The sequence below is a fragment of the Amphibalanus amphitrite genome, unplaced genomic scaffold (assembly GCF_019059575.1).
Source record: "Amphibalanus amphitrite isolate SeventyFive unplaced genomic scaffold, NRLGWU_Aamphi_draft 000255F_arrow, whole genome shotgun sequence".
Taxonomy (NCBI): domain Eukaryota; kingdom Metazoa; phylum Arthropoda; class Thecostraca; order Balanomorpha; family Balanidae; genus Amphibalanus; species Amphibalanus amphitrite.
In genome coordinates, this window is record NW_024881750.1 from 416,304 (window position 1) to 442,200 (window position 25,897).

General features: G+C 55.4%; 2 protein-coding genes across 2 annotated transcripts in view; one reads left to right on the forward strand and one right to left on the reverse strand.

Annotated features, from left to right (window-relative positions):
- The window catches only part of LOC122386550 (forkhead box protein O-like), an 84,088-nt gene extending 69,342 nt beyond the window's left edge, over positions 1 to 14,746 (forward strand). The window contains exons 3-4 of the mRNA XM_043375837.1: positions 272 to 965; positions 14,221 to 14,746. Of these exons, the coding sequence (XP_043231772.1) occupies positions 272 to 958 (687 nt within the window). The 3' untranslated portion in view covers positions 959 to 965; positions 14,221 to 14,746. The remainder of the gene's footprint in view (positions 1 to 271; positions 966 to 14,220) is intronic.
- A 2,049-nt stretch (positions 14,747 to 16,795) lies between these two features.
- LOC122386546 (gamma-interferon-inducible lysosomal thiol reductase-like) lies at positions 16,796 to 25,697 on the reverse strand. Its single transcript, XM_043375833.1, has 2 exons — positions 25,501 to 25,697; positions 16,796 to 17,822 (listed from the first exon to the last, which is right to left on the reverse strand). The coding sequence occupies exon 2, from the start codon at positions 17,789 to 17,791 to the stop codon at positions 17,183 to 17,185; it is 609 nt and encodes a 202-aa protein (XP_043231768.1). The 5' UTR covers positions 17,792 to 17,822; positions 25,501 to 25,697; the 3' UTR covers positions 16,796 to 17,182.
- Positions 25,698 to 25,897: the final 200 nt, after the last annotated feature.

Sequence of the window (25,897 nt, forward strand, 5' to 3'; positions counted from 1 at the left end):
ATGACTGAGTTTTCGTACACCCGAGCTGGGTTGGAATTTCAGAAGCACCGACCCGAAAGCATGCGTTCCCACATTTATACGCTTGAAAAAAGCGTGCTCCATTAAGAACGGGTCAAGTAAAATCTAAAAAGTCGTTGAGAGTGTTGCACTTATTGCTGCTGTTCACATTGCATGAAAGTCAATCGTCATCAGCAGTGTTTGTGTCAGCACGCTTCGATATCGACTTCTCTGTGTGCTGACTGCCGTTCCCCTCTCTCCTCGTGTTTCTCAGTCGGTGTCCCCGGCGGCCAGCGTCAGCAGCATGTCTCCCAGTCAGACGGTGGAGCAGTACCACTCGGCGGCGGCGGCGGCGGCGGCGGCGGCGGCCGAGGCGGCCGGCCTCTACCACAGCGGCCTGCCCGTCAGCAGCGGTGCACCGTTCGCCGGCTCGCCCAGCTACAGCTCGCCCGTCTCGTCGTTCGGCGCGTCGCCCTCGACGCTGTTCAGCTCGTCATCGTCGTCGGGCGGCAGCTACACGCCGGGTGCCGGGTTCGGCGGCGGCGCGTTCGCCGAGCCGCCGCCGCCGCCGCCCGTCAGCAGCCAGGCGCAGCAGCCGCCCTCGGTGGGCGGGGGCAGCCTGCGCGCGCCGGGTCGCTCAGAGGAGGCGCAGACACCCTCCCAGCTCATGTCGAACGTCATGGGGCTGCTGCAGCAGAACAACATGCCCGTCGACCTCGACCTGGACACCTTCCAGGGCGGCTTCGACTGCGACGTCGACAACATCATCAAGCAGGAGCTCAGCATGGAGGGCAACCTGGACTTCACGTTCAACCAGGCGGCGGCAGCGCAGGCGGCGGCGGCAGCAGCGGCGGCGCACCACCGGGGCCTGCCGGGCGACGCTCGCCACCACGGCTCCGGCTACGTCAGCGGGCCCGGGCCGCGGCACTGGCAACACCTCAACCCGCCGCTGGTAGACTAGACATTTTGTGAGTACCGACCCGAGGACGTAGTTCGTCTGCATGTGCGCCGCATGCCGCAGCCTGATCGGCCCCCGGGCTGTCCACTGACCCGACCGAACCTCGGTCGGCCGCTCCTGTCTGCGGGTGACAGATGAATGCGGCCGCAGGTCTGGATCTGTGACCGTCAAATAATGGGCCTGCTCCGGTCTCCCCTGAATGACAGGCCTGTCTTATAGGGAGGTCCTCCCGGGAGGTCTTATATGGCGGGCTCCCATTTTGTCCTCTCTGTATTGTGAGGAGCCGCCAGCAGCCCGCCGTCGCATGTGGTCTCTATTGCGATTGAAGCACACCCCGTGGCCGAGATATGTTGTTGGGGTGCATGTGAGGTATATTCTTTATGTGAGTGGCATGCACGAGTCGACCGCTGACGCAGCGGGGCGCCGTCATATTGAGTGTCTGTGTTTTAATTGGGAAGCCTGTGAGCTTTCGGATGTTATGTTTTATCGCAGCTGCACTTCTTTGGTTTCTGTTTCGTGTTCTTCCGTAACGGCATGCTCTCAATCAAGAAGCAAAAGCGTAATAAACTGACAGCATCTGTAGTCGTGCTTTTTTCCTGTAATGCGCACCATCTCGCAATATTCGCCTGCTTTTGCATGATAACTCTCCGAACCGTGTGGTGCGAGCTTCGCATCCTGTCTGCCGGATTCTTTTGATTTCCAGTTTTGATGCGGCATCACATCGAACGCCGAGGCTATGCATATGTTGCTGGCTCTCACAGCCTTTAATTAAATTCAACGTCAATCCATCTTTGAAGTTGCGTGCGCGTTGAGCGCTTCGGTGGTCATCGCCGGCATTGGCCTGTCACTGAGGTGCGCTGCGGCCGACTGTGCTGATGCGCCGCTCAGCTCACTCGGCCAATCATTTAATCAGCTCGCCGGTGACCGCTGGTGACGGCGGGCACAGGCGGAGTTGAAGCTGCGGGTAATTTCCAGCGCTGACGGGCGCTGAGGCGGGTATCACGGCTCCCGGCAGACGCTGACGACGGTCACATTTCCTGAGCCGAGTCGTCGCCCAGTGCCGGCGAGCGCGCGGCCGCCAGCTAAATCCTGAATCTCATTTCCTGTCGAAATTTACGGCCCATCATTGGCGATTTAAATGAACGGCAAATTACGTGTAAAGGTTTTCGGTGCGGCGAAATTAGTTTCATTTGACGAGTGCGCGGCCGGCCGGCGCGCTGAAGCCTTTCGGTTTTAATCAGAGCGCGAAGGGGCTGCCGGCTGGCGCGGCGGCCGCCGCGGAGGAGCGGCGCCGTATTGATTCGCCGCGGCGGCCCCTCAGGGCGCGGCCGAACCGGGGTGACGTGCCCTCGCCGGCCCCGCTGAACCGCCGACTGGCCGAGCGGCGCCGCACCGACCGCCGCAGAAAATTAGATCAAAAGTAGCATGCCTAAATGACTTTGAAGATTAACGCGGTGCATGCCAACGAGGCCAACTAAAAATTACCCAATCTCTGTTGGAAAATGCAGGTCGTCTGACTTCGTGAGCTGACTGCCTGCACTTACTTTTTCTTATCTTTGGAATAGGGGTGGGGCGCTTTTGCGCCGATAATACTCGAGAAAGGCTATCGTCCCCAGCTTCTCCGACCTCTTCTCGCGCCATTTTTCGTCTTTTCGCTCGCTTGATTTGGCCGCGAGCGATCGGCTGGAAAGGACTGCTCGTTATGTCGCGGCTAGGGTGCCGGCTCGCGGTCGAACGCCCCCTGCTGGCCGGTGGAGTGCTGATGAGCTCGGTTTGGGACCATTCCTTTCTTAGCTCAAAATGCACCGACTCGAGGAGACACACGCGCCGCACGACTTCAAAAAGATGATCTGCTGTCATCGACCGATCACTACCGCGACCCTTCGACCCTCCCACCAGCGGGCCTAATCACGATGTCTCATATTTCCTCAACTTGGGCCGTAAACTTCCATCTACTCGCAGAAAACATGGTCGTTTCGTAGCTGTCATATCTCTGGAGCGGCCATCGATAGGAAAAGGACGTCGGACGGGACGTTGAGAGACCGTCCATCTGAAAGCCGGACAAGCGAGCAGAAACGAGCTATAGCTCATCGCTCGTCATCGCTCTGACTGGACGACTGTCGCACAGACGCGCTGTCGAGACCAACAGACCGAAATGACTGCCGCACTGCCGGACGAACGTTCACTCCGACAAACGCACTGTCGAAACCAACAGACCGAGATGCTGTATCTGTCAGCATGTCTGGCCAGTTTTGATGCCAGACCAGACCAATCTGGCCAGACCAATCCCGTCTTAAACCTATATAACAAGAAATGACAAACTTCGGGCAAATAAAAAGAGGTAACGGATTCTGGTGAATGGATAAGATAATAAAGTAATGTGACAGTTCAGCATGGCATAAATCGTCAACATAACGTAGAAGTCTGTCAAGATTAGCTGTACCTACATAATTCGTCGAAAATGGAAAATTAAGTTCAGGGCCGTTAACCGATCCAACATCAATATAAAAAAGTTTATTCGCTTTAGTAAATTGTGCTAAATAAATCGTACGCTCATCTCCCGGCGAGTACCTACCATGCTGAAAGTTGGATTTCATCAGGGGCCATCTCCGAATGGGTCATTCGCTGCCGATATTGGCAATAAAGGGGCCACGGCTTCGAGCCTGCAGAGGTCGTCATTGGCTACCGTCAGCAACTAAAGCCGATCGGGCGGCGCTGAAACGCACCCGGGCACGCAGCGGCCAGCCGTCGAAAGAAAAAATCACTGGCGTTCGACTCCGGTCCGAATTGGTGGCGAAATATTGACATCGTTAGTGGTTCGGGTGGGATAAATGGGAGCGGGTCAGCCGGTCGGCGGGTGAGCTGCCGAGCGATAGGCTGGTCGGGTGGACCTTCAGCCGGGCGGGGTGTGCCGGACCGAGCCTCACAGAGTCCGCACCGGACTTGACATAGTCTGAACTGGATGCACAGAGTTATGGAGTCCGTACCGGACCTCACAGTGTTTTTGCCGGACCTCACAGGGGCTACATGCAACTATTCATGCCTGCCTTGTTTCGGGTTTGAACTAACTCAATTATATCGTCAGACCTTATTTCCAGCGCCCACTTGTAACCCATGGACCGACAGAGATAACCTTTTTCCTACCCGTGACATGACCGAAGACGTTGGTATAATGCCGTCCGCCCTGCCAATCGTTCCCTGGTCTAGGACCGCAGCCCATCAGTCGCGTTTTTTGTTAGGTCGCTATACTGAAACGAACGGGGACGTAGCCCACCAGCAGACGAAGTCTGCGCTCTCAGTCGCCTCGGCGATACATCGCCGGTGGCAATATCGCCCGGGGCAGAAATGGAGACTGCGGAGTGCGCCGCTCGGCTGGCCGCCGAGGGAGAACAAAAACGACGGCCACTCGATGGGAGGTGGCCGTCCGCCGCTCGAGTCCCCTCACGCTGTGACCGACGCAGCCCCGGTCAGACCATCGGCCAGACTGCTCCGACAGTGTCAGTGCGGTATCGCGGATCACAGCACGTCTGGTGAAAACCGATACGAGACAGAGAGCTGAGTGAGTTGATATTTTCACTATAATAAAAATCGGTGGATAGCGGTATAGTGCGCTGCACCACGAGCCTCCAAGCTTGCCAACGTTTCAGCCTGTAATCCTGCATGGCAGCGTGATGGCCCACTGTCCGCAGTCCAGGGCTGTGGGTCACGCCACCACCGACCTCACGTTCTTACGGACAGCGGGTCGCCTCCGAGCCGTTTTTAGCGTCGCCCGCGGGACCTTGGTCGTGCAGACAATGGGTCGGTGTGGGAGTCGGGACGGTTGCAGCGCACTGCAGTGTGCAGGCGGGGTGCACCGCACTCCCGGCGCTGTCTCCGGCCCTGTCACACGCCTGTCTGGTGTCAGCACGATGTCACACGCCTGTCTGATGTCAGACGGACATCAGGCGAGATGATGTGCCGTCGTGGAGTCGACGGTCACCAGTCCGGTTTCTCGTCACAGTCAGCCGATACAGCCAGCTGGTATAGTCAGCTAGACTACTGCTTATAATCAGCCCAGCTAGCGCTGATTATATGCAGTTCCGGTACAGTCAGCTGGTAATGCGTAGTCAGATTATAAGCTGGTAAATCTGGCCGGTACAGTCACCCCGCCGCCTCTCGTCGCCAGCCATCGCCGGCGGCGCCGCGGTCCACCACTGAACGCCTTTGATGTTGTCAGCGACGGCACCTGTTGCGGAGGGGAAACAGGCTGGCAGAGGAAGGGATGTGACCGCCGCGCACCAGCCCAGGGGCGGACCGTGTCGACTGCGGCAGGCCTGTCCAGCCTGCGCTGGAGCCGTGCCACTAGGTGACCTGGAGCCGGGTACCCCGCCCCCTCCCCCGGTCACTGTATACCGGATATGGCACGGCCACGCCGCGACCGGCGACCGGCTGAAAGCCGCCATTTCAGCACACACCGAATGAGAAAAGTTACGGCTCGCCATTTATTCCCTTCGTCGTTTTTTGTCGTCAATAGCGATCAGGCCGTGTGAGTTTAATGGTTGGATCGATGCGGGATCGCCGACGGCGCCGGCACTGGCGCGCGCGCCGTCGCTGCCGCCGGCGCCGGCGGCCGTGGTATATGCTAAGTGGCGGCCGTGTGCGCCGCTGGAGCGGGCGCCGCGCCGTATAATGGACGCCCCAGGGACGACCAGTCAGCCGCCAACCAGGTGTCATCCGACCAGCCCAATAATTGGCATTTTACGGCGGCCTACCTCAATTATTTGAGACGTTTGCTTTGTGCGCCGTGCGTTTACCGTTCAGCCCGCTAGGCGACCGTCTTTGAGTCAGCCTTCCAACGTAAATCTGCATTGCAAAGTGACCTGCAAGTTAAATGAGCTAACTTTTCGAAGGGATCTAACTTTTCACATTTGTCTTGCGTCGGAGGCCGGACTGCGTACCTGACCTGACTCAATTACGAGTCGGAGGGAGCAACACGCAGTCGCGACGCGCCGCCGCCGCCGCCACCGCTGCCAGAGAAGAAAGTCCTCCCCCCCCGCCGTCGTGTCCCCGAAACGCCGCAACAGTTGGCACTGGCTCCCAGGGCAACTTGGCCGGGCCGCGGCCCAAGCCGAATATGAATCACTCAAATCGGAAACAGCTGCAGGAACTTTTAGCCCGGGTAGCTACCAAAACATCGCAAACCGATTTATGCGACATTTTAGTTGGGTCTGAACGGTTCTGGTGACTGTTATTTCATGAGGTTTGCTCACTAACTAATTTATTGGGTATATTGTGTCATCACAATAAAGTACTGTTTGTTCAAGGTATCGTAGCTTCGATAGGAAAAAAGATATGACAATTCCAAGTTTCATTAATCTGAATTTAAAGCATCATTCCTCAAGCAATTGGTACTGATTTAGGTACCTATATCGCTTAGATTTTTATTCTTAATCCGTGGGAAGTGCGATTAAAACTAAGACCATAGACCCTAAGACTTACCAATACAGAATGCTTGAACGGGTAAGTGCTTGCGTAAGCTCTCAAGCTTTTGCAGGAAAGCGTGTATAATGTAATCCGCAATCATCCTATCGTGCAACTGGAATTAATCGGAAGACGTGCGTGACCGTATAATCCCCGCGAGCCGTGCGCGGACGCCGCACCGTCCCCCAGCTCCAAATCTGATCTGGCAGTGGCATTCTTACCATCCGCTCTTTCCGCATATAGGATACATACTTTTAGAGGTTTTATACGAACCTACAAACATGAGTGCGTTATCTTCTAGGTAGAAGGCATATGCTTGATTATAAAGCCTTGTTCAGGAAGCTGGGGGCACCGACGGCTTTGCGTCGGTCGCATGTATTGACACTTCGATGGTAGCTTTGGTACCTATCCTTGCCTTCGACTGGTGTGCTCTGTCGAAGAAGCATTCAATGTCCAAAGTGGCGTTTCTTTCGCCGTGCAATCTCCACCGTAGCCGGCCGTATTTTCTACCGTGCCCGGCCGTGCTGGCTGTCGTATCGGTCGTTCTCTGCTTTGCCTACCCGGCGTGCTATCTTAGACACATAAGCCTACCGTGCTCCCTCCGCTCTACATATGTCTGTGCTCTCCGTCGTACTCGGCCGTTCTTGTTTCAGCCATGTCGTGCAATCCGCCGTGCTGGCCGAGCTCTCTGTCTAAGCCGGCTGTGATGTGGGCCGTGCTCAACCTTGCTCTGGGCCGTGCTCGGCTGTTCTATCCGCCGTAGCCAGCCGTGCTCTGCTCCGTCCTTGGCCGTGCTCTGCTCTCCGTACTCTGTGCCGCGCCATCCACTGCGGTTATGGCGGCGCGCCGGCGGATTGGAGCAGATTGCCGGCGCGGGACGGCCGCTGTGGCGCTCCAGCACGGCCTTGTTACGCCCGGACGCACCCGAATTAAACCATCGCCTCGCTCGGCTATGCATACAAACTGCCAGCCCGAGCGGCGCCAGCGCTGCGGAGACGACGATCGGGCGGTGCCGAGAGCCGCGCCACCGCACTGAGAGTCCACGGATCCCGGCTCCTGGCTCCCTGCTCCCTTTTAGTGTGTGACGAGCCTCTCAGTGCGCTACGAGCTTCATCTACCACCGCGTGGCAAACGCTCTCTAACGGTGTAATGAGACTCCTAAGTCCTAGCTACACTGCACTTCGGCGGCCGAACTCGCTTCTCGACTCATCTGCATTGCTTCATGGACCCGTCCGCATGGCTTGGGCCTTTGCTGATGTCTATGTACAGCCCACCGCTAAAGTAATGTGTGGTTTTACCAATCTCAACGGATGGCTTTGACCGACGATTTTTAAATGCGGACTGATTGAAAAGAAGACGTCAATAGATGAAGTTGAAGCTGCAAGGGTGAAGATACATGTAAGCTGCATTTAAAGTCTCGCTGCAGTCTGGCTTATCGTTCCTAGGCTTCAGAAGCAGAACATACCGATGACTGAAACCACACATTACTTCTGCTGTGGACTGTACATACACTTGACATTTTTGACTTTATTAGTATTGGACGCGGGTCCTTGTATCTTTACTGACAAAAGCAAACACGCTTTTGAACAGCTGGTGTTCCATAATGATAAATCGCTACATGATGCTAACAACATGCAAATGTCTAAAGTAATATCCAAGCAAAATCATTTTGCTAGCCACTATGATGTTTTGCTCGCGTCTTTTTGTAGTGAAAATGAGCATCTGTTGGGCTGATATTAGTGTCACCATGTTATATACAGTATGGGCCTCCTTTCGTCCAGTACACCGCTATGCGGGAGGGCAGCGCTCTCCTGCCGTCGAGGCTCTCCGAGAGTTTCTCGCCAAGGCCCGCCGGCGTCTTCTCGGCGGTCGGCGAGCCACCCCTCCTCACGCTCTTCGTGTTACTTAGCATATAAATTGTCCGCACCAACAGCGATCAGGACGTTTCCAGCGATTAAATGGGATTTAGGGCTTATCTGACCGGGATTGAATCAGACGCGCCCTGACTGAGGGCGCCTGGAGCCGCGCTGCATGAAGTGGGCCAATGGCTGACCGGTGGCAGAGAGTTGAGTCTGATGCTGGTGCCGGCACGGAGTGCTGAGATTGGTCGCCCATACGGATGGCCTCAGATTTCGTGAATTGTAAGTGATGGTGCTTGCAACTATAGGGCTTTATTTTACCCCATGTCACAAGTCATTGTACTGCGGCTAATCCATTATCAAAGCGATCGTAGTTGAGGAATGCAGCCCCCCCCCCCCCCCGGCGCGGTGACCCGGCGAGCCTGAGCCTTTTTCTGTATCAGCGACGGAGCGGTTCCGTTTGCAGTTCACGATGTCTCTGTGTCTCCTCCGCACGGTGACGACTCGTGACTGGGGTTGTCGGCCGGCCCCTGACGGATGCCGCTGCGCCGCCAGCCCTGTCCCAGCTGGTGTCCCTCCCCTCCCGCGGCCGTCCGCGTAAATCCTACCAGCCCACCATTAGCGTCATACGCGAATTCAAACCGGAATTTATGTCGGCCTGGGGCTGGCAGCCAGGCAGATGCGGTCCTGTCCCTTCCAAGATGCGGTGTGCCTTCGCTGCTGCACTTCATTTCATTGCTGCCCCTTTGCTGCGCCTGCACATTCGTTATATTGTTTTTACTGTGCCGTTTTTACTTCAAATGCATTCCTTCTCTGGATGTTCTCAACTCTGCTGTCTCGTCCAATTTTTTCATCAGCTATATCAGCTCTGCATCTCTGTCGCCTCCTTTCTCTCTCTCTCTCTCTCTCTCTCTCTCTCTCTCTCTCTCTCTCTCTCTCTCTCTCTCTCTCTCTCTCTCTCTCTCTCTCTCTCTCTCTGTCTCTGTCTCTGCCTCTGCCTCTGCCTCTGCCTCTGCCTCTGCCTCTGCCACTGTCACTGTCACTGTCACTGTCACTGTCTCTGTCACTGTCACTGTCACTGTCACTGTCACTGTCACTGTCACTGTCTCTCTCTCTGTCTCTGTCTCTCTCTCTCTCTCTCTCTCTCTCTCTCTCTCTCTCTCTCTCTCTCTCTCTCTCTCTCTCTCTCTGTCTCTCTCTCTCTGTCTCTCTCTGTCTCTCTCTCTGTCTGTCTGTCTCTCTCTTCTCTCTCTCTCTCTCTCTCTCTCTCTCTCTCTCTCTCTCGCTCTGCCAGTGCCGTCGCTCTGCCACTCCTCCTCGCGTTGTGTCGCGCCGGTCGCGCTGGAGGCGTCAGCTGGAGCGCCAGGCCGTGCCACTCGGGGTGATGTGTAGCGCCTGCAGCAGCGAACTCCTTCCGCAAGGCACGTGCAAGCACCTGTCCCGCGAGGTAGCGACCTCTTGTTCCCACTCATACCACGCAGCAAACAATTCTCTTGGGATGCGCTTAACCGTTAACGTGGACGTTAATTGTTCCGCAATTAACTTCTACGGCCAATGGCCGGGACACCTAGTTATATTGATTTCACCAAACTTCGCAGCACTATTATTTATGAAACGACTCATTTTATGATGCAAATGTTAGGTCAGGGACCGGCGTCGGCTGCGCAATAACGCGTGGCACGCTGTTTTAATGGACGTTGCTGGTCGCGCGTCCCGACCGGTTATTTCGTGGCGCGGCTAACCAATAACCATACCGCCACCGGACTCTCTGCACCCTCTGGATTATAATGGCCGGTCAATAATTCAATAGGCCGGCCATGCTGAAATATTGATTCGTTCTAAAGTCGTCTGGTAATCAGCAGCTCACGGGTGGGAAGTGGCGCGGCGGCGGCCGAGGCGGCCGCGCCGCCAGTTGAGGCCGCCTGAGATCAATACGGCCCGGTCCGGCGCCGCTCCAAAATGGGTGTCGGCCGGTCATTACAGTGATGGACGGCCCAGTTGCCGCTGCAGACAACTTCCAGTTGCCGCCCCCGCCGGCCGCGCCCGAGGAATGCCATAACCGGCTTAGTTGGTTGGCGGAGACGGCGGCGGTCGACCCGACCTGCCTCACCCGAGCGGCGGCGGCGGCGGGCCTGCCTGACGGCGCGCCGCGCTGCAGCCTGACCTACCCCACCGCCGCGCCGGCCGGGGAGACCGCCGTAAAATGGCCCGCCGCCGCGCCGCCGCCGACCTCAGAAGGCTCCTCTCAGCAGTCTATCACGGCTGACAGACGGCGCCGGCGCCGGCGGGACGCTGAATGCTGATTTGGAGACGGCGGGCGCGCTGATCTCCGGCGGTCGGGACTAATTTCACACCGCCTTCCCGACGGCCAGCGGCGGCGCCGGCTGCAGTGGGCGGCACCGCGCCCCGCCACCACCCCCAGGGCTCGTCCATTTTCCGCGCCAATACCGCGCTCACGACAGATCATCTCTATTCCTTTCTTTTCCGCTGCCAGTGCAGAAAATCTTCCCATCCAGAGAGATGAATCGTGAAATTTTTCCGGATTTTTTATTAGAAATTCCAAATTTATGTGCCATCTCGGCGAGACCTCATCGTCCTCGGCACTCGGGCCTCCCATCCATTATGCTCCACAATGGGGAAACATTTATCAAAGTGACATAATCGTAATTCGATGGCGCTCAGTCCTAATCAGCTGAGCCGCTGCACGATTGCCCGGTCGCCAGTGTGAGAATTCAAATGATCTGCATTAAATTGGCGCGAGTGGGCGGTGGCTGCAGCGCGCTCCTCGCGCCGCGCCGCTGGGTGGTGCTCCGCCCTCTCGGCAGGCCTACTTATCTTCTCCAAAGTTCTCTAGTGGTCTCTGGACAGTTTTTATGATGAAGTCTTATCCCGGGAAGTGCCGGCTATATTTTCAGCTGGCGGCGATTTATGTGATGGCTGTAGGGAGCGCCTGGAGAGCTGAACGTCCGGCCGCCGACTGCAGGCTCGGTCAGCCATGCGGCACCCCGGCTGGCGCTGCCGGCTTCAGTCCTCATCTATCGGCCGCCGCCGCATCCGAGAGACTAGGCGTCTCAGAGAACAGGCCATCGTCAACCTCAGGCAACAATCAGGCCGCCACAGACCTCGGGCAGAAGTGCCGACCTCAGACAGGACTACAAGGCCGCGCCACCGGCCACCTGGAGTGACCTCGCGCCTCTTGCGACAGCCGGCGCCGACCTCACTGCAGCCAGCAGAGCTGTCACAGTGTCGGGACGTGGATGGCGATGGCAGCACTGGCACTCAGGGTGTCCTACCTAACCAACCCCTTCAGAACGGAGCTCTGGGATATGAGCAATGAACAGATGATATGGCATATGAGGCAATGGGCTATGAGGTATTTACTGTGTAGTCCTAACTCGTATTTCAGAGTTCCTCGGAGGAAGAACAAACGAACTGGTGACCCATCGACCTTGGACCGGTCGTTCCCTCGCTCGCTGAGTCGGTCGGTCGGTCGGTTGGTCGGTCCGCCAAGTTAGACGAGACGCCCGTTGGAGCTCGAATGTTGCACACCTCCTGGTGGCGACGGCCCGAACCACGGCGGCCTTGGCTGGCGGCGGCAGCGACCTGCAGGCCGGCGAGGTCAGGCGCCCGTCCCCGCCCCCGCCCCCGTCGGGTCCGCTGCAGCTATACCTGGCGGTGTGTGCCTGTCCTCGAGCGTGTGGTGGACCTCAGCGGCCGCCCGACGCCGCTGTATGTTGGGAAAGGACCGTCAGCGCCCCCAGTCCGCGGTGGGACTTCGTGCCAGCACTACCAGTGGAGCTGGTGATGAAACTGGAGCTGGTGTTGGGAGCTGGTGTTGTTGCTTGGAGCTGGTGCTGAATGCTGATGCTGGGGGCTTAGTCTGTAGCTGCGAACAGCCGTCATCGGACAGCGGCCACCACCGTCTGTTGATGCTGACGGTAGCGTTCACTGCAGTCCGGGGCGGCGGCTGGCACCAACCCGGCTCCCGCCCAACCCTCCGCCTGCTACCTTGTTCGTTTCCCTTGCTTGTGTGCGTGTGTGTATCGACATCTCTCAAGCTGGCGCAGCCGATGCGTGCCTAGCCGCACTTAATTCTGATTTTCCGTGCCGGTTCACGCATATCGACAGCGGTGCCGGCTCCGCCGACTGGGGAGCGGCCGGGAGGGAGCGCAGGCGACGGACGCGGTCGCATATCGGAAAAGTTTTCGTTTCAGCTGCCAACTTTTAAAGGGCTGGAAGTGTCAGTATTAAGAATGCATTGCTGGAGTTGCGGCGCCGCCGCTGCGTGCTGCGTGCCGGATACGGCGGGGTGAAGTAGGATGGGTGGTGGGTCAGCGCCTGGGCACGGCTGGTGGGTTAGCCTGGGTCGAGTTTTGTGACGTTCGACCGGCACAGCAAAGGACGGTGGTGAATTGGTTCACCCTAGTGCGCACTTTAATGCTGGCATTGCACTGCCTTAACCCTCGCCGGCCGAGGGGGGGGGGGGGCGGGTGCCGCCCCCCCCATAGGGTTTTTTTTCGCGATAGCTCCGAACACGCTGGCGATAGAGAGCTGAAACTTGGCATACCTGACCTTTGATCCAAGCCGCATCTTTTGACACCAACCGCATTTTTGGGTCAGGTCAGGTCACTGACCTATGACGTCATAAGTGAACCTCTGCACGGTCTTCAGATGTCGCAACATCGCAACGCCCTCACTGCCAGAGGAGATGTCACAGGGAAATGAAACTTGCAGGATCTAGTATCCATTATGAGTCTCACAACTTGTATATCTCGGATTTTTCCTAAAGGTCATATGAGGTCAGGTCATTTTCGTGACCTCACCATTATAAGTCAATGGGGAAAAATGAAAACTGCTATTCTGGCGCCGGAAACAATCTCCAACTATCTCAAGCACACAGAATCGTGATTTGATGCACTCCTTGCAAGGTTAGATGCGTCACTTTTGCAATGTTGACCTTCCGTGACGTCATTTATGACGTCATCAAGGTCATATTAGTGTTTCGTCAATAACTCCCGATCAAATTGAGCTAGCGAGTCGAGAAAGCCACCAATGGACTCAGGAAGACCTGCCGAATCGAATGATATGCGACATGACCTCTTTCGACCAACTTCGTGACCTGGGGGTGCTGACCTGACCTTGACCTGAGGTCAACACCCTAAGTTGACCTGACCCGAACAAAAAGTATATCATTCGACGCGCCTGAGCGAGGCGAACACGATGCTGCCAAAATCGCGGCCCTGCGGCCGTTTTTGCGAAGTTATTCACCAAAAACTGAACCGTACCCTGGGGCACTTGACCTGACCTCAGAGGTCATCGGTTGACCTAGTACCTTAAAATCGGGTACCAATCTCTGCGTCTCGTAACGGCGCACACGTTCGTTTTTTCCGCGACGCGCTAGCTCCACCAGGGGCGAAACGGCGAGGGGGGGTCGTACCCGCCCTCCCCCTCGGCCGGCGCGTATGTAGAAAACCAATAGGTCCGGCGAGGGTTAAGGTTATTGCCGAGGCAGACTTGCAGGCTGCAGGAATGGCAGAACGGAAGTCTTACACGCCTTGCAGCGTCCGACTGGCAGAAGTGACATAGCCGGGCCTATTTAGGTACCCACATAAAGACGTCCGCTAGCGATGATCGCTAAATAGGACAATGCTGACCTGCCTCCTCAGTCCTCGACCCAGCTATTCTTTGCATTAACTCGTTATAACAACTGACTACGCCCGGCTGGAATCTTCCAAGCACCACACAATGCCCTGCATGCAGCATGGGTTTCTTTCAATTTACCTACTGTAGGTATGAACCCTGGCATACGCATATCTGCTACTTTTCATTCTTGCTGGGTTGGAGTCCGGTGCTATTCTCCGAGAAATTGAATTTCTCGTCGTCTCGTCTCGTCGCAGGTCACACCAGCTGCAGTTAGGTTTGACCCATGGTTTTCCCTGTTTTCAGATACCGAGTTGCAGCAAAGCGCAGCACAAAGTGCCATTACGTCTGCCCGGACGAATGGCCGCCGCCACCAGCAGCGCGGCCAGCGCCTCCAGCGGCCGCAAGGCAAACCAGTAGTACGTGTGTCGGCCGCACGGGCGACGTGGCGCTGCCGTCTGGCAGCCGAGGGACAGCCGGGATGTTGGCCAGCCGCCGTGGGGTCGGCCCCCGGACCGAACCCGGTGTCTGCTCGCCACTGACGGCAGCAGAGGCGATGGAACGAAGCGGGGACCGATGCCGTCGGCGTGGGGATCTGGTGTGCCGGTGTGCACACGCGCGGTAGCGCTGGGCGCGTGCAGTACGTACTACGTTAGCGCATGCACACCTACATATGCACATGTACATAGTATATATTGGGTAGGAGGCTCTGTGTGTGTGCGTGTGAGTGTATATGTTCAGAGCTGGCCTGGGCTGGCGCCCGGAGAAAGCGTAGCAGCACCGCAGCCGCTTCCGACTCCGAGCGAAACAGAGCCTTCACAATCGTACAAATACCGTGAACGCGGCTTTTGCCAGTCAGTATATATATATATATATATATATATATATATATATATATATATATATGCTGAAAGGGCATCTGGAGAGTTCCACTCATGTGTTCAGTACAGACAGATAATCTGATTGTATTTAGTGTACAGTAATCGCGAACGTTATGTCGTCAATGAATTGACACACACGGTTCTTTCCATAAGTGAGGTACTTAGTTTGGTTTGGAGCGTGGCGCGGCGCCGCCGGGATGGATTCTCTCTCCATATCCAAGACGTGTTACGCCTAGGCAGATCTTGTTCGTATTCGGTGTTACCGAGAGCGTTGCCTGTTTCTCGAGGTGCGTTATTCGGCCGCGGGCGCGGCGCCCGCGCTGGGGCGAGCCGCGCCCGGCCTGGGTGGGCGCTAGGTCACGCGGTAGTCGGTCGTAGGTCGGCCTGCGGGCAGCCCGCCGCGCGTTGTTCGCCCCCGCTTTGTGTGTGCCTCCGAGCGCCGGCCGTGCTGTGTACCCTGCTGGCAGGCGCCACCGGCCCGCGCCCTGTGCCTCGCTCAGCCCCCCTCCCCGCCTACCGCTCACACCGCGACTAGCTAATGATGCACAAATCAAAATGGGCCGCCGCGCCCCACCCAGAGTGGTTTGTCTCGGGACTGGTTGCATTTTGATAGTTTTATAATGACTATATATCAACAACGACACTAGCACCGGAACATCGAAAGGCGGCGCGTCTACCGGCGCCGTATCGAGCCGAGCCCCGACCCACCCACCCTCCCGCTCGCCTCCGCAGCGCTTGTGATACCTGTAAATAGGAATATGCACGATGGGCCGTGTGTGTGCTGCAGCCCGGGTCGCTCGGCCAGTGAGCTGGCGCGGCGTGCGCGTGCGAGCAGCCGGGTGTCACCGGCGGCCGATCCCCGGAGCGCCGCCGCACCCTCGCCCCGCCACCCGAGCCGCTAGTATGAAGCAAGCATTGTGCGCCGCCGCCGCCGCTTTTGTAACTGGGTCGTAGCAGCTGTGTGCCGGCGGTCGGCCGGCGCTGACCGACTCCGTCTCGCTGCCACTCTGTAAAGCAATGGGCGGCGCGCGCGGCCCCGGCCGCCGCGAGCTTACCTGGGCGGTCGAGCGGCCGCGCCGCCCGCCGGCCGCCGGCGGCGCTTCAAACGTACGGGTAAGGTCTGATGCCAGTTGGGAATCTACACACCGCGCCTTCCGCTCCGCAGCTCTCAGTCTCTCCAAATTGTGCGCTTGCTATCGCTCCCTCGCGCCGCTCCTGCCTCCTCCAAACTGCCGAGCGGTCCTGCGGGACCAGCTGGGACCGCCCCACTGTCCGCTGCGGTCGCCCCGCTGTCCGCTGCGGTCGCCCCGCTGTCCGCTGGGACTGCCCCGCTGTCCGCTGGGACTGCCCCGCTGTCCGCTGTGGTCGCCCCGCTGTCCGCTGCGGTCGCCCCGCTGTCCGCTGCGGTCGCCCCGCTGTCCGCTGGGACCGCCCCGCTGTCTGCTGCGGCCAGCTCTCCGGTACTGCGCGGTCCCGCTGGCACGGATGACCGCCAGAGCCGAGGTGCGGTCCGACTGCCCCCTCGGCGCCGTGCCCCTTCTGCACCCACCCCGCTGTTCATCCGGTTCTTGTTGCGCGCGGGCCGCCGGGGGTGGAGTGTATTTTTGTAGCTGTTCACGTTAAGCTATGTGTTAATGTTACACAAACGTGAGATCGATGTGACAAAACAGTTTTAGTGCCCTATCAAATATAATCCCATTGGCTAGCTGGTGTTTTGCGATGGACGGTGGTTTCTACTGGGATGGGGAATGGGAACTTCCAAGTTCCATGGTATGGACGGTGACCGACGCCCGAGAGAACGCCAGTCGGTCAACACCTGAATGATTCGAATAAATTATACGAATAAATAAATTCGATCCATGCGCTCAAAAAAAAAAAAAAAATCGTAGCGTTAGATGTCTCGCTATAGCAGTACATGACTCGAATATTAGATTAGCGAGAGATTTAAAGAACTTAACGTTTTACCGGCTGTATATTTCACCGTTTCGAAAGTTACACTGAAAAAATAAAAGATCGTTGTCTCCTCACATAAGCCATATATTGCTCTCGGTGGGAAAAGCACGAGCACACCCATACAGACGTGAGCCCTGTACCCCGGAAAGTAGCAACCACCCACAAACCCTACCCTGGATCTTTGGCACCTAAAACATTTTCAGTGCGTCGTCTAATGTAACAGCTAGTTTTCCCCATCGCGATTGGGCCGGTTTGCACGGCACATCCCTCTCAACCAGGGCACGTAAAAAAGAACAGTCCGGGGAAAGGCACAGAATCACGACGCATTGTAGCACGGTTTAGAAGACATATTTCGCTCCCCCGTTTCACTATTTTCAGCCACAGCACATCACCTATAGTCGCAGCCGAGCCGGTCTGTTCCGGTCTCCGCCGGCTCAGTGCGCTGGCGGACAGCCGTCCGGCGTGTCGCCCTGCCACACCGAGCACACGTAGCCGAGGAAGTCGTCCAGCATCTGCCCCTGGTGCTCCTGGCGGCCGTCGACGCTGACGGTGGGCACCTCGACGATCTCCGGCCGCGCCGCGTCCGTCATGTCCCGGTAGGGGATCATCAGCTGGTCGGTGTCCCTCCGCAGCTGGCAGTCGGTCAGTGACAGCCAGTCGAGCCCCGTCTGCTGGGCGCACTGCTCGCCGGCCATCTGCGACTCCAGGCAGATGGAAAAGTCCACGGAGACGGCCGGGCTGGGAGCCAAGTAGACGCCGCACGCGTGCAGCTTGTTGCCGCGACACTCGGCCGGGCCGTGCTGACACTGAAACACCCAGCCGCCGGCACCGTCCGGCGTGGCCGTGGCGAACCCCCAGGGCACCAGTGTGACGTTCAGGATCTCGGGCACGGCGTGCCACGCCTCGGCGAAGCTGCCAGACACGAACGCCTGGCAGTCGGGGCAGAGCGACTCGTAGTAGAGCACGACCTGCAGGGGCGGCGTGGGGTCGGCCGCTGCAGCCGCCACCGCCGTGAGCAGCAGCGACCACACGACGATGAACATGACGGCAGATAGACGGAGGGCTGCACACACTCTGTAACACAACAGACACAGGTCTGGGCGGTGATGTCGACCCCACTGCCTGTCGCGCCCTAATGACGCTCGGCGTGACAGAGATATAAGGGGCGAGAGCAAGCGGCTGGCCGGCCGGCGGCAGGTGGCCCACTCTCACAGCCCCGAGTGCTGGTCGGGTCCCGCTGCCGAGCGCCGGCAGATAGCCCCGTCGGGACTCCGCACTTCCGTCAGGAGAGACGTTTCTCAGCACAAATGATAGCCAAACGATAACACGTGAAGCGGACGGGAAAACACAGCTCCACACGTCACATATCAACACTGTAGAACGCTTAGCGGTAGAATTATGGCGAATGACATTTTAGAATTGACAAGAGACATGAAATATTACACAACATAAGATAAGGAACATGTGCAAGAACGCATGTGCGGAGTGCAAGCACGCGGTACACCTCCATACCGCTCTGATGCCTGCGGAAACGGAGAGACGCGTTAGGAGCCAGGACAAATGCTTCACCCTATTAGCCTTTCCTTTCAGACACACAGGTGAGGTGCTCACCGTGTTTCACCTAGTGGTTGTCACAGGAAGCTAGAGTTAGGCAGATGGCGCCGCGTTCGCCAAGCTTGCGTTGAGATATTCGGGGCTTAGCTATATGTTCCGATATATAGGTATTCAGAATTTAGACGTTAACCCGCGCCCCGCTGGGCTATTCAGCCATACGCACCCTGCTGGGGGGGGGGGGGGGGGGCAGATTCTTCACCCTCCCCCTGTCTAACTTCCGAACAGATGGTCGAAGAAAGACGGGAAGAACGACAATCGAAAGCTCTCAACAAGGCGGATCTTAAGAGCCTAATTTTTTTTGCTGAAGTAGGTCAGAGGTCAGATCAAGGTCAGGTCAAGGGTACAAAATGCAAGTTTCTACAGTATCGGCCTTGCACCGTAGTTGACGAAGAATGGACTGAGACTAATTGCCCAAAACGTGTTCTTAGGCTACCAAGACAATATTCGTTGCATACAATACAATGTCATGCAAAGGTCAAGGTCAAGGTCAGGTCAGGTCACCAAAAACGAAATATAGAAAAGGGCATGTGCGACACGTGTTTTATGGGTCATTTTATTCATAGAATTCAATAGGCACACTCAATAAGTGATATTGACTACATCTGGATGAATTTCAGGTCGAGGTCAGGTCAAGGTTAGGTCAAGTGAGGTCAAATTTTGAAGTTGGTTGTTAAGCCCTAAAAAGGTGTCTATCTGATGCAGTTTTTCACGGCGAATCGAATGGTGCTATTTTTGTTTCCGTACGAGGTCTAGAACTTCCAAAAAAATCATTTTTCAAAAAAATTGTGTGTCGTAACGTCATAAAATTTTGAATACCTAACTCCCACATTTTTTAACCGATTCTTCTAAAAATTGGTATGTAGGTGCACACACGGGCGTAGGAACGTCATGAAAAGTGGGTGGGCCACCCTGTCGAGGGGCCTCCTTTTCTAGGGGGCCTCCTAGTTTCAGGGGTCTCCAACTTTTGCCTCGTCCTGCTTTCAAGTATGATCTCCAAAGCTAGCTTCTGAGATCGGGCAGATGTAGGTACGTAAGTACCTGCAGGGGCGTAACTGCTTAAGCGAACAGTGCGGAAAGTCCGCACTATTTTTTAAAGTTAGTCCCCTCTCCGATTTTTTCTTTAGAATCTATTTGCCGCAAACAGCGCATGACCCCTGAAAACCCTTACACAAATGTCTTCCTCGTTTCACAGGCGCCCCCATTCCTATATGTCCCACAGGCGCCTCTCTGTCGCATACAATGTGCCCTTATCATAGGCGCCACTCTTTTATGGACCTTGGAGGCGCCTCTCTTTGCCATGCCGGCGCCCCTGTTTCGTATGAATGCACCTCTATGGCATTGATAGGCGCCCCTGTATTGCATGTGGACGCCCATATATGTACTATGTAGGCCTCCGAGGCGCCCCTCTTTCGCATTGAGGCGCCCCTATGGGCTTCATAGGCGCCACTCTACTGCATGTAGGTACCCTTACTGCCTCAGAGCCGCTCCTCTTTGGCATGCAGACGCCCGTCTTTTGGAATTCATATCAACTCTCTTTCGCATGAAGGCGCCCTTATCATCTAAGCGCCGGCGTTGGACTCTTGAGGGCGGCATGAGACCTATCAGAGCTATCAGCTAAGCGATAGAGCTTGCCAGGCGCCTTCAGAAGCTCTGTGTGGTTCTTAGAGACCGCACGGTGCTCTCAGACGCAGGTGGGGCCCTTGGAGTCGACAGTGTGGGACCTTCAGGTTCGCCGATGGGTGCCCGCCAGATGTGGACCCTCAGAGACGCCGGTATGGGTCCCTCAGAGGCGCCGGTATGTGGCCCTCAGAGGCGCCGGTATGTGGCCCTTAGAGACACCGGTGTGGGACCCTCAGAGACTTCAGTGTGAAGCCCTCACTTACAACTGCTGGTGCGGAGCTATGAATGCTCCGGCGTAAATCCCTCAGAGGCCGGTATGGGACATTGGAGCTCAGTGAGAGCTTGTGTGGTGCCTTCAGTGGCCTTGTGAAGCCGTTAGACATCAACATGGTGCTCTCAGGCGCCGGTGAGTCCTCAGAGTCACCGGTGTGGGGCCTTCAGAGCTCAGAGATACTGGTGTGGGGCCCTCAGAGGTGTCGGTGTGGGTCCTTCAAATGTACCTAGTTATAGAGCCTTGAGATGCACAGGTGTATGGCCCCCAGAGGCGCAGGTGTGAGGGCCCCAGAGCCACCGATATAGGGCCTTAACCCTCGCCGGACCTATTGGTTTTCTACATACGCGCCGGCCGGGGGGGGGGGGGGCGGGTACGACCCCCCTCGCCGTTTCGCCCCTGGTGGAGCTAGCGCGTCTCGAAAAAAACGAGCGTGTGCGCCGTTACGAGACGCAGAGAATGATACCCGATTTTAAGGTCCTAGGTCAACCGGTGACCTCTGAGGTCAGGTCAAGTGTCCTAAGGTACGGTTCCGTTTTTGATGAATAACTTCGCAAAAAACGGTCGCAGAGCCGTGATTTTGGCAGCATCGTGTTCGCCTCGCTCAGGCGAGTCGAATGATATAGGGGAGACCCGGGAGGTATGGGCCGGTTTTGTGAAAAGGCAATTTTCTTCCAGTGGGCAGTGGCTACAACCGGTTTTTCACTCTGTGTACGTGAACTTGCCTTTCGCCTGCAAAGTGTGCCTGATATTAGGCATCTAGGATCAACTATTTTGTCTCGAGATAACTTTCAATGGCCCATACCTCCAGGGGGCCCATACCTCCCGGGTCTCCCCTACTTTTTGTTTGGGTGAAGTCAAGTTAGGGTGTTGACCTCAGGTCACGGTCAGGTCAGCGCCCCCAGGCCACGAAATAGGTCGAAGGAGGTCATGTCGCATATTATTCGATTCGGCAGGTCTTACTGAGTCCATTGGTGGCTTAACGACTCGCTAGCTCAATTTGATCGGGAGTTATTGATGAAAAACTAATATGGCCCTAATGACGTCATAAATGACGTCACGCAACGCAAGGCCAACATTGCAAACATGACGCATCGAACCTTGCAAGGAGTGCATCAAATCACGATTATGTGTGCTTGAGATAGTTGGAGATCGTTCCCGGCGCCAGAATAGCAGTTTTAATTTTTTTCCCATTGACTTAGGTACATAGGTACCTATGTATAGTGGTGAGGTCACGAAAATGACCTGACCTCATATGACCCTAAGGAAAAATCCGAGATATACAAGTTGTGAGACTCGTAGTGGATACTAGATCCTGCAAGTTTCATTTCCCTGTGAAAGCTCCTCTGGCAGTGAGGGCGTTGCGAAGTTGCGACATCTGAAGACCTTGCAGAGGTTCACTTATGACGTCATAGGTCAGTGACCTGACAAGAGGTATACGATGCAAAATAATCCAAGCATTCGTCCAAGAGGATTTTGGTGCAAGATGCCTCTGACCTGAAAAGGCGGTTGGTGTCAAAAGATCCGGCTTGAATCAGAGGTCGTATGCCAAGTTTCAGCTCTATCGACAGCGTGTTCGGAGCTTGAGCTATCGCGAAAAAAACATATGGGCCTATGGGGGGGGGGGCACCCGCCTCCCCCCGCCTCGGCCGGCGAGGGTTAAGACGTTTCCTGAAAATTTGAGCGAAATCTGTCTGATTTTTTTTTAGAAAATGACGTTTTAGTGACGTCATGTCCGCCATTTTCGCCAAAAAACGGCATAATTTCAAACGCCGCTAATATCTTCATTTTTAAAGGAATCAAGACGTAACAAAAAAGGTGTTTCTACTTTGTGTTTCTACTTTGTCTATCAAATGGTTATCTCGTTTTTTTGAAAATTTTGGATTTTGGCCCCATTTTTTTAAACTCCCGTTGTAGCGTCCTTCCCGTTGTAGCGCGCCCGTGCGCGCCGCTGCCCTCACGCTCTCTCCGCTCTGCCCTTCCCGCGGCTGTTCGGGCCCGCGCTGCGATGTGTCGGCGTAACTACCGTGTGTAGTGTAGCTCCGTGGTTAAGGAGCCGACGCCTGGGAGTAGGATGATAACCGTGTGCGGATGATAGGTGCGGATGATAGGTATGTACAATCATACATCGATGTGAGCGTGTGTTGTGAGCTTGCGCTGTGCCATTTTCGCTGCCAAGGTGTTACCTACCGGACCTGCGCTTTATGGTGTCCGGGGTCCAGGGAGCTGAAGCGCAGCGTCGGATATCACCACGAACGCCATGTAATGTGTCACGTTATGAATAAAGAGTCACGGATGTGAATTTTTTTTTTTAAAAAAAACTATCTCAAGCACACATAATCGTGATTTGATCCACTCCTTGCAAGGTTAGATGCGTCACTTTTGTAATGTTGACCTTGCGTGACGTCATTTATGACGTCATTAAGGTCATATTAGTTTTTCGTCAATAACTCCCGATCAAATTGAGCTAGCGAGTCAGGAAGTCCACCAATGGACTCAGGAAGACCTGCCAAATCGAATGATATGCGACATGACCTCTTTCGACCAACTTCGTGACCTGGGGGCGCTGACCTGACCGAGACCTGAGGTCAACACCCTAAGTTGACCTGACCCCAAACAAGAAGTATATCATTCGACGCGCCTGAGCGAGGTAAACACGATGCTGCCAAAATCGCGGCTCTGCGGCAGTTTTTTTGCGAAGTTATTCACCAAAACTGAACCGTACCTTGGGGCACTTGACCTGACCTCAGAGGTCACCGGTTGACTTAGGACCTTAAAATCGGGTACCAATCTCTGAGTCTCGTAACGGCGCACACGCTCGTTGTTTCCGCGACGCGCTAGCTCCACCAGGGGCGAAACGGCGAGGGGGGTCGTACCCCCCCCCCTCGGCCGGCGCGTATGTAGAATGAAACCAATAGGTCCGGCGACGGTTTAATTGATGAATGATAAGGTACTGAAAGTTTGACGTCGTTGGCGTAACGCGTTTAGAAGTTATTGGCGAAAAACGGGAGGGGGCAGATTCTGCCCCCCCCCCCCAGCGGGGCGCGGGTTAACCCTCGCCCATGTAGGGGGGGGGGGTTGGTGCAACCCCCCCCCCCCCTGAGGTTTTTCTTAGCTACACGCCGAACCGTTTCAGATAGCTTGCTCAAATTTTCAGTACCCTCTGGGGCATCCTTTGCGCAACTTTTTTTGTCAAGGTCATGTCAGGTCACGGAGTTATGACGTCATAAAGGGAACAACCTCCGGCCAGATTTACGCTAAATTGGAGATTGCTTCACATTGGTATAAATGCCGACTGACCTGACACACTGATGGATTGTTATAGAACAACAACTGGCTGATTTGACATTGGCACAATGTCCGTTGACATTTTGAAGGTTACTTAAGGTCAAGGTAAGGTCAGTGACCTCGGTTGACCTGTAATGACTTCTTGCACTTGTATGCCTTTTCGGGGTATTTTGATGCCCTGAATTCGAATTTGCTATCCATTTCAGGCATCGTCGGTTGTTTCTTGTAGTTCATTTTGGGTCAGGGTCAGGTCAGTGACGTCACACGCCTGACGTGACCCAATGCACAAATGACCTTGCAGACTTCCGAAGCTCCCAACGCATCATTTTTAGAGTTATGACATCGAAATACACACCACACGATAGAGAATTGATCAAGGATCACGATAGTGAAGGTTTTAAGTCGATATCTCTTACCGTTTTGCCGCAATCGGCGCGGAAATCTGAAAAAGTTAGATTTTTCCGAAAATTTGACCTTTGACCGGTCATTACGAGCGAGCGAGCGCAGCGAGCGAAGCGAGTCTTTTCAATATAACGGAAAAATCTCAGTATGAGCGGCAAGGCCCGGCCCGGCCCGGCCCGGCCTGTAACGCTTTTGAGAGGCTTATATCTCAGCAACCGCTGGACCGATTGGCCTGCGGTCTTTTTTTGCTGGGTAGCCCCATCCCTTCTACCCCGTAATTGACTACTTTTGATGCATCTCAGTGACCGTCGTGGCACGTGCCACGTGAAAAGTCAAGGGTGTTCAAGCTGTTTTGCAAAAGTAGTGATTTTGAGAGGCCCATATCTCAGCAGCCGCTTGAGCGATTGTCTTGCGGTAATTTTTGTAGGGTAGCTGCATCCCTTCTACCAAAGGTCGGATACTCTTGATCTATGTGAGTGACCCCCAGTGCACGTGCAAAATACAACAATAAGAGGTGCCAAATTTGTTCCCATTTCAATAACTCTGTAATTACTGGGGCGATTTCGCTGAAACTTGGCATACAGGCAGGTACCCACCAGGCAATGCATTCCCATGTGTTGCGGTTAGGGTGCTACTGCACGTGCGCACGTGCAGGGGGCGCTCCCAGATCTCGAGAACGGCTGGGCCGATTGCGCTCAAATTTGGTACACGGTTGGGGACCGGTTAGAAGGGTGCCTTGCAAAAGTCAGTTTGGACCCCGTTTGCACGTGCGCACGTGCAGAATGTCGCTTCCAGATCTCAAGAACGGCTGGGCCGATTGCGTTCAAATTTGGCACACCGCTAGCGACCGGTTAGAAGGGTGCTTTGCACAAGCCCGTTGGAAGTACCCTCTCGCCTTTCCGCACGTGCAGGGCTCACTATCTCGCTCGCTCGTTCTTCGCCCAAAAGGCGTTTTACTGGTAAGTAGGTCAAATGTTGACCTAGGACCAAAAAATATACCACCAATCGCGAGATCTCGTTGAGAGCAATCCGTTGGTCTTTTCCGCTAAGCTCTACGACGCTCCGTTTTCAAACGCCAGGGGGGGGGGTCGCACCAACCCCCCCCCCCCCCCCTGCATGGGCGAAGGTGGCAAAACACCGTTTACGGGCGAGGGTTAACTTACTGAGCGAAACTTTAGCATCCTCAGCCGTGTCAGTGAGTTACACACATCTATAGGTTTCACTTTGGTACCTATTGCATAACTCTGCAGCCCTGAGGGCGAGAACATGACCCCTGTTTGCACAAATCTATATTTCTATACGGCCAGAGTAGCATGACTTGTCACAGGACAGGACGAAGGTTTTAAGCATCGTATACATACATACATACATACATACATAAAGGTTTATTTGACCACATGACAGTCAACGACTGGTAAAAAGACCGTACATGAGCTCCTGTGCAATGGTGGCACCACATGAAGAAGTGAGAAGCATCACAAAAATTAAAAACACAGTGCAGTTCAAAAGAGCTTTACTGCTATCCGGGAGGGACGATGGATGCCAGGTGGCGCTTACCTTAGCCCGTAAATCGAATCAGGACGAATCGCTTAGAGATGGAGGTGGCAGCTTCTCCTAGATCAAGCTGCTCCTTGATCAGGCTCCTAGATCAGGCTGCTCCTTGGCTCCTGAAAAAAAAAATGTTGTGCATAGGCATATAATATAATAGACAAACTGCAACCACAATGTATGCCACAACCATGCCACAAAGAAGCAAGTTGTATTTGAGCGAAATGCGTCATGTTTGGCGAGAGTTGCGGCTACCATATTCGACGGGTGAAGTTTTTATGCTGCACCACGGCTACCAGTGGCGCTACTCTGGTGGAGCGTCTTGGAACTATTTATTACTGTGCACTGTAACTGGGCTTGCTGTTACCACGGATCACATTAGGTGCAGGCCCATGTCGTCCCCTAT

Excerpts from the sequence above, each read along its gene's own strand:
- LOC122386546 (XM_043375833.1), bottom strand. The coding sequence starts at position 17,791 with ATGTTCATCGTCGTGTGGTCGCTGCTGCTCACGGCGGTGGCGGCTGCA.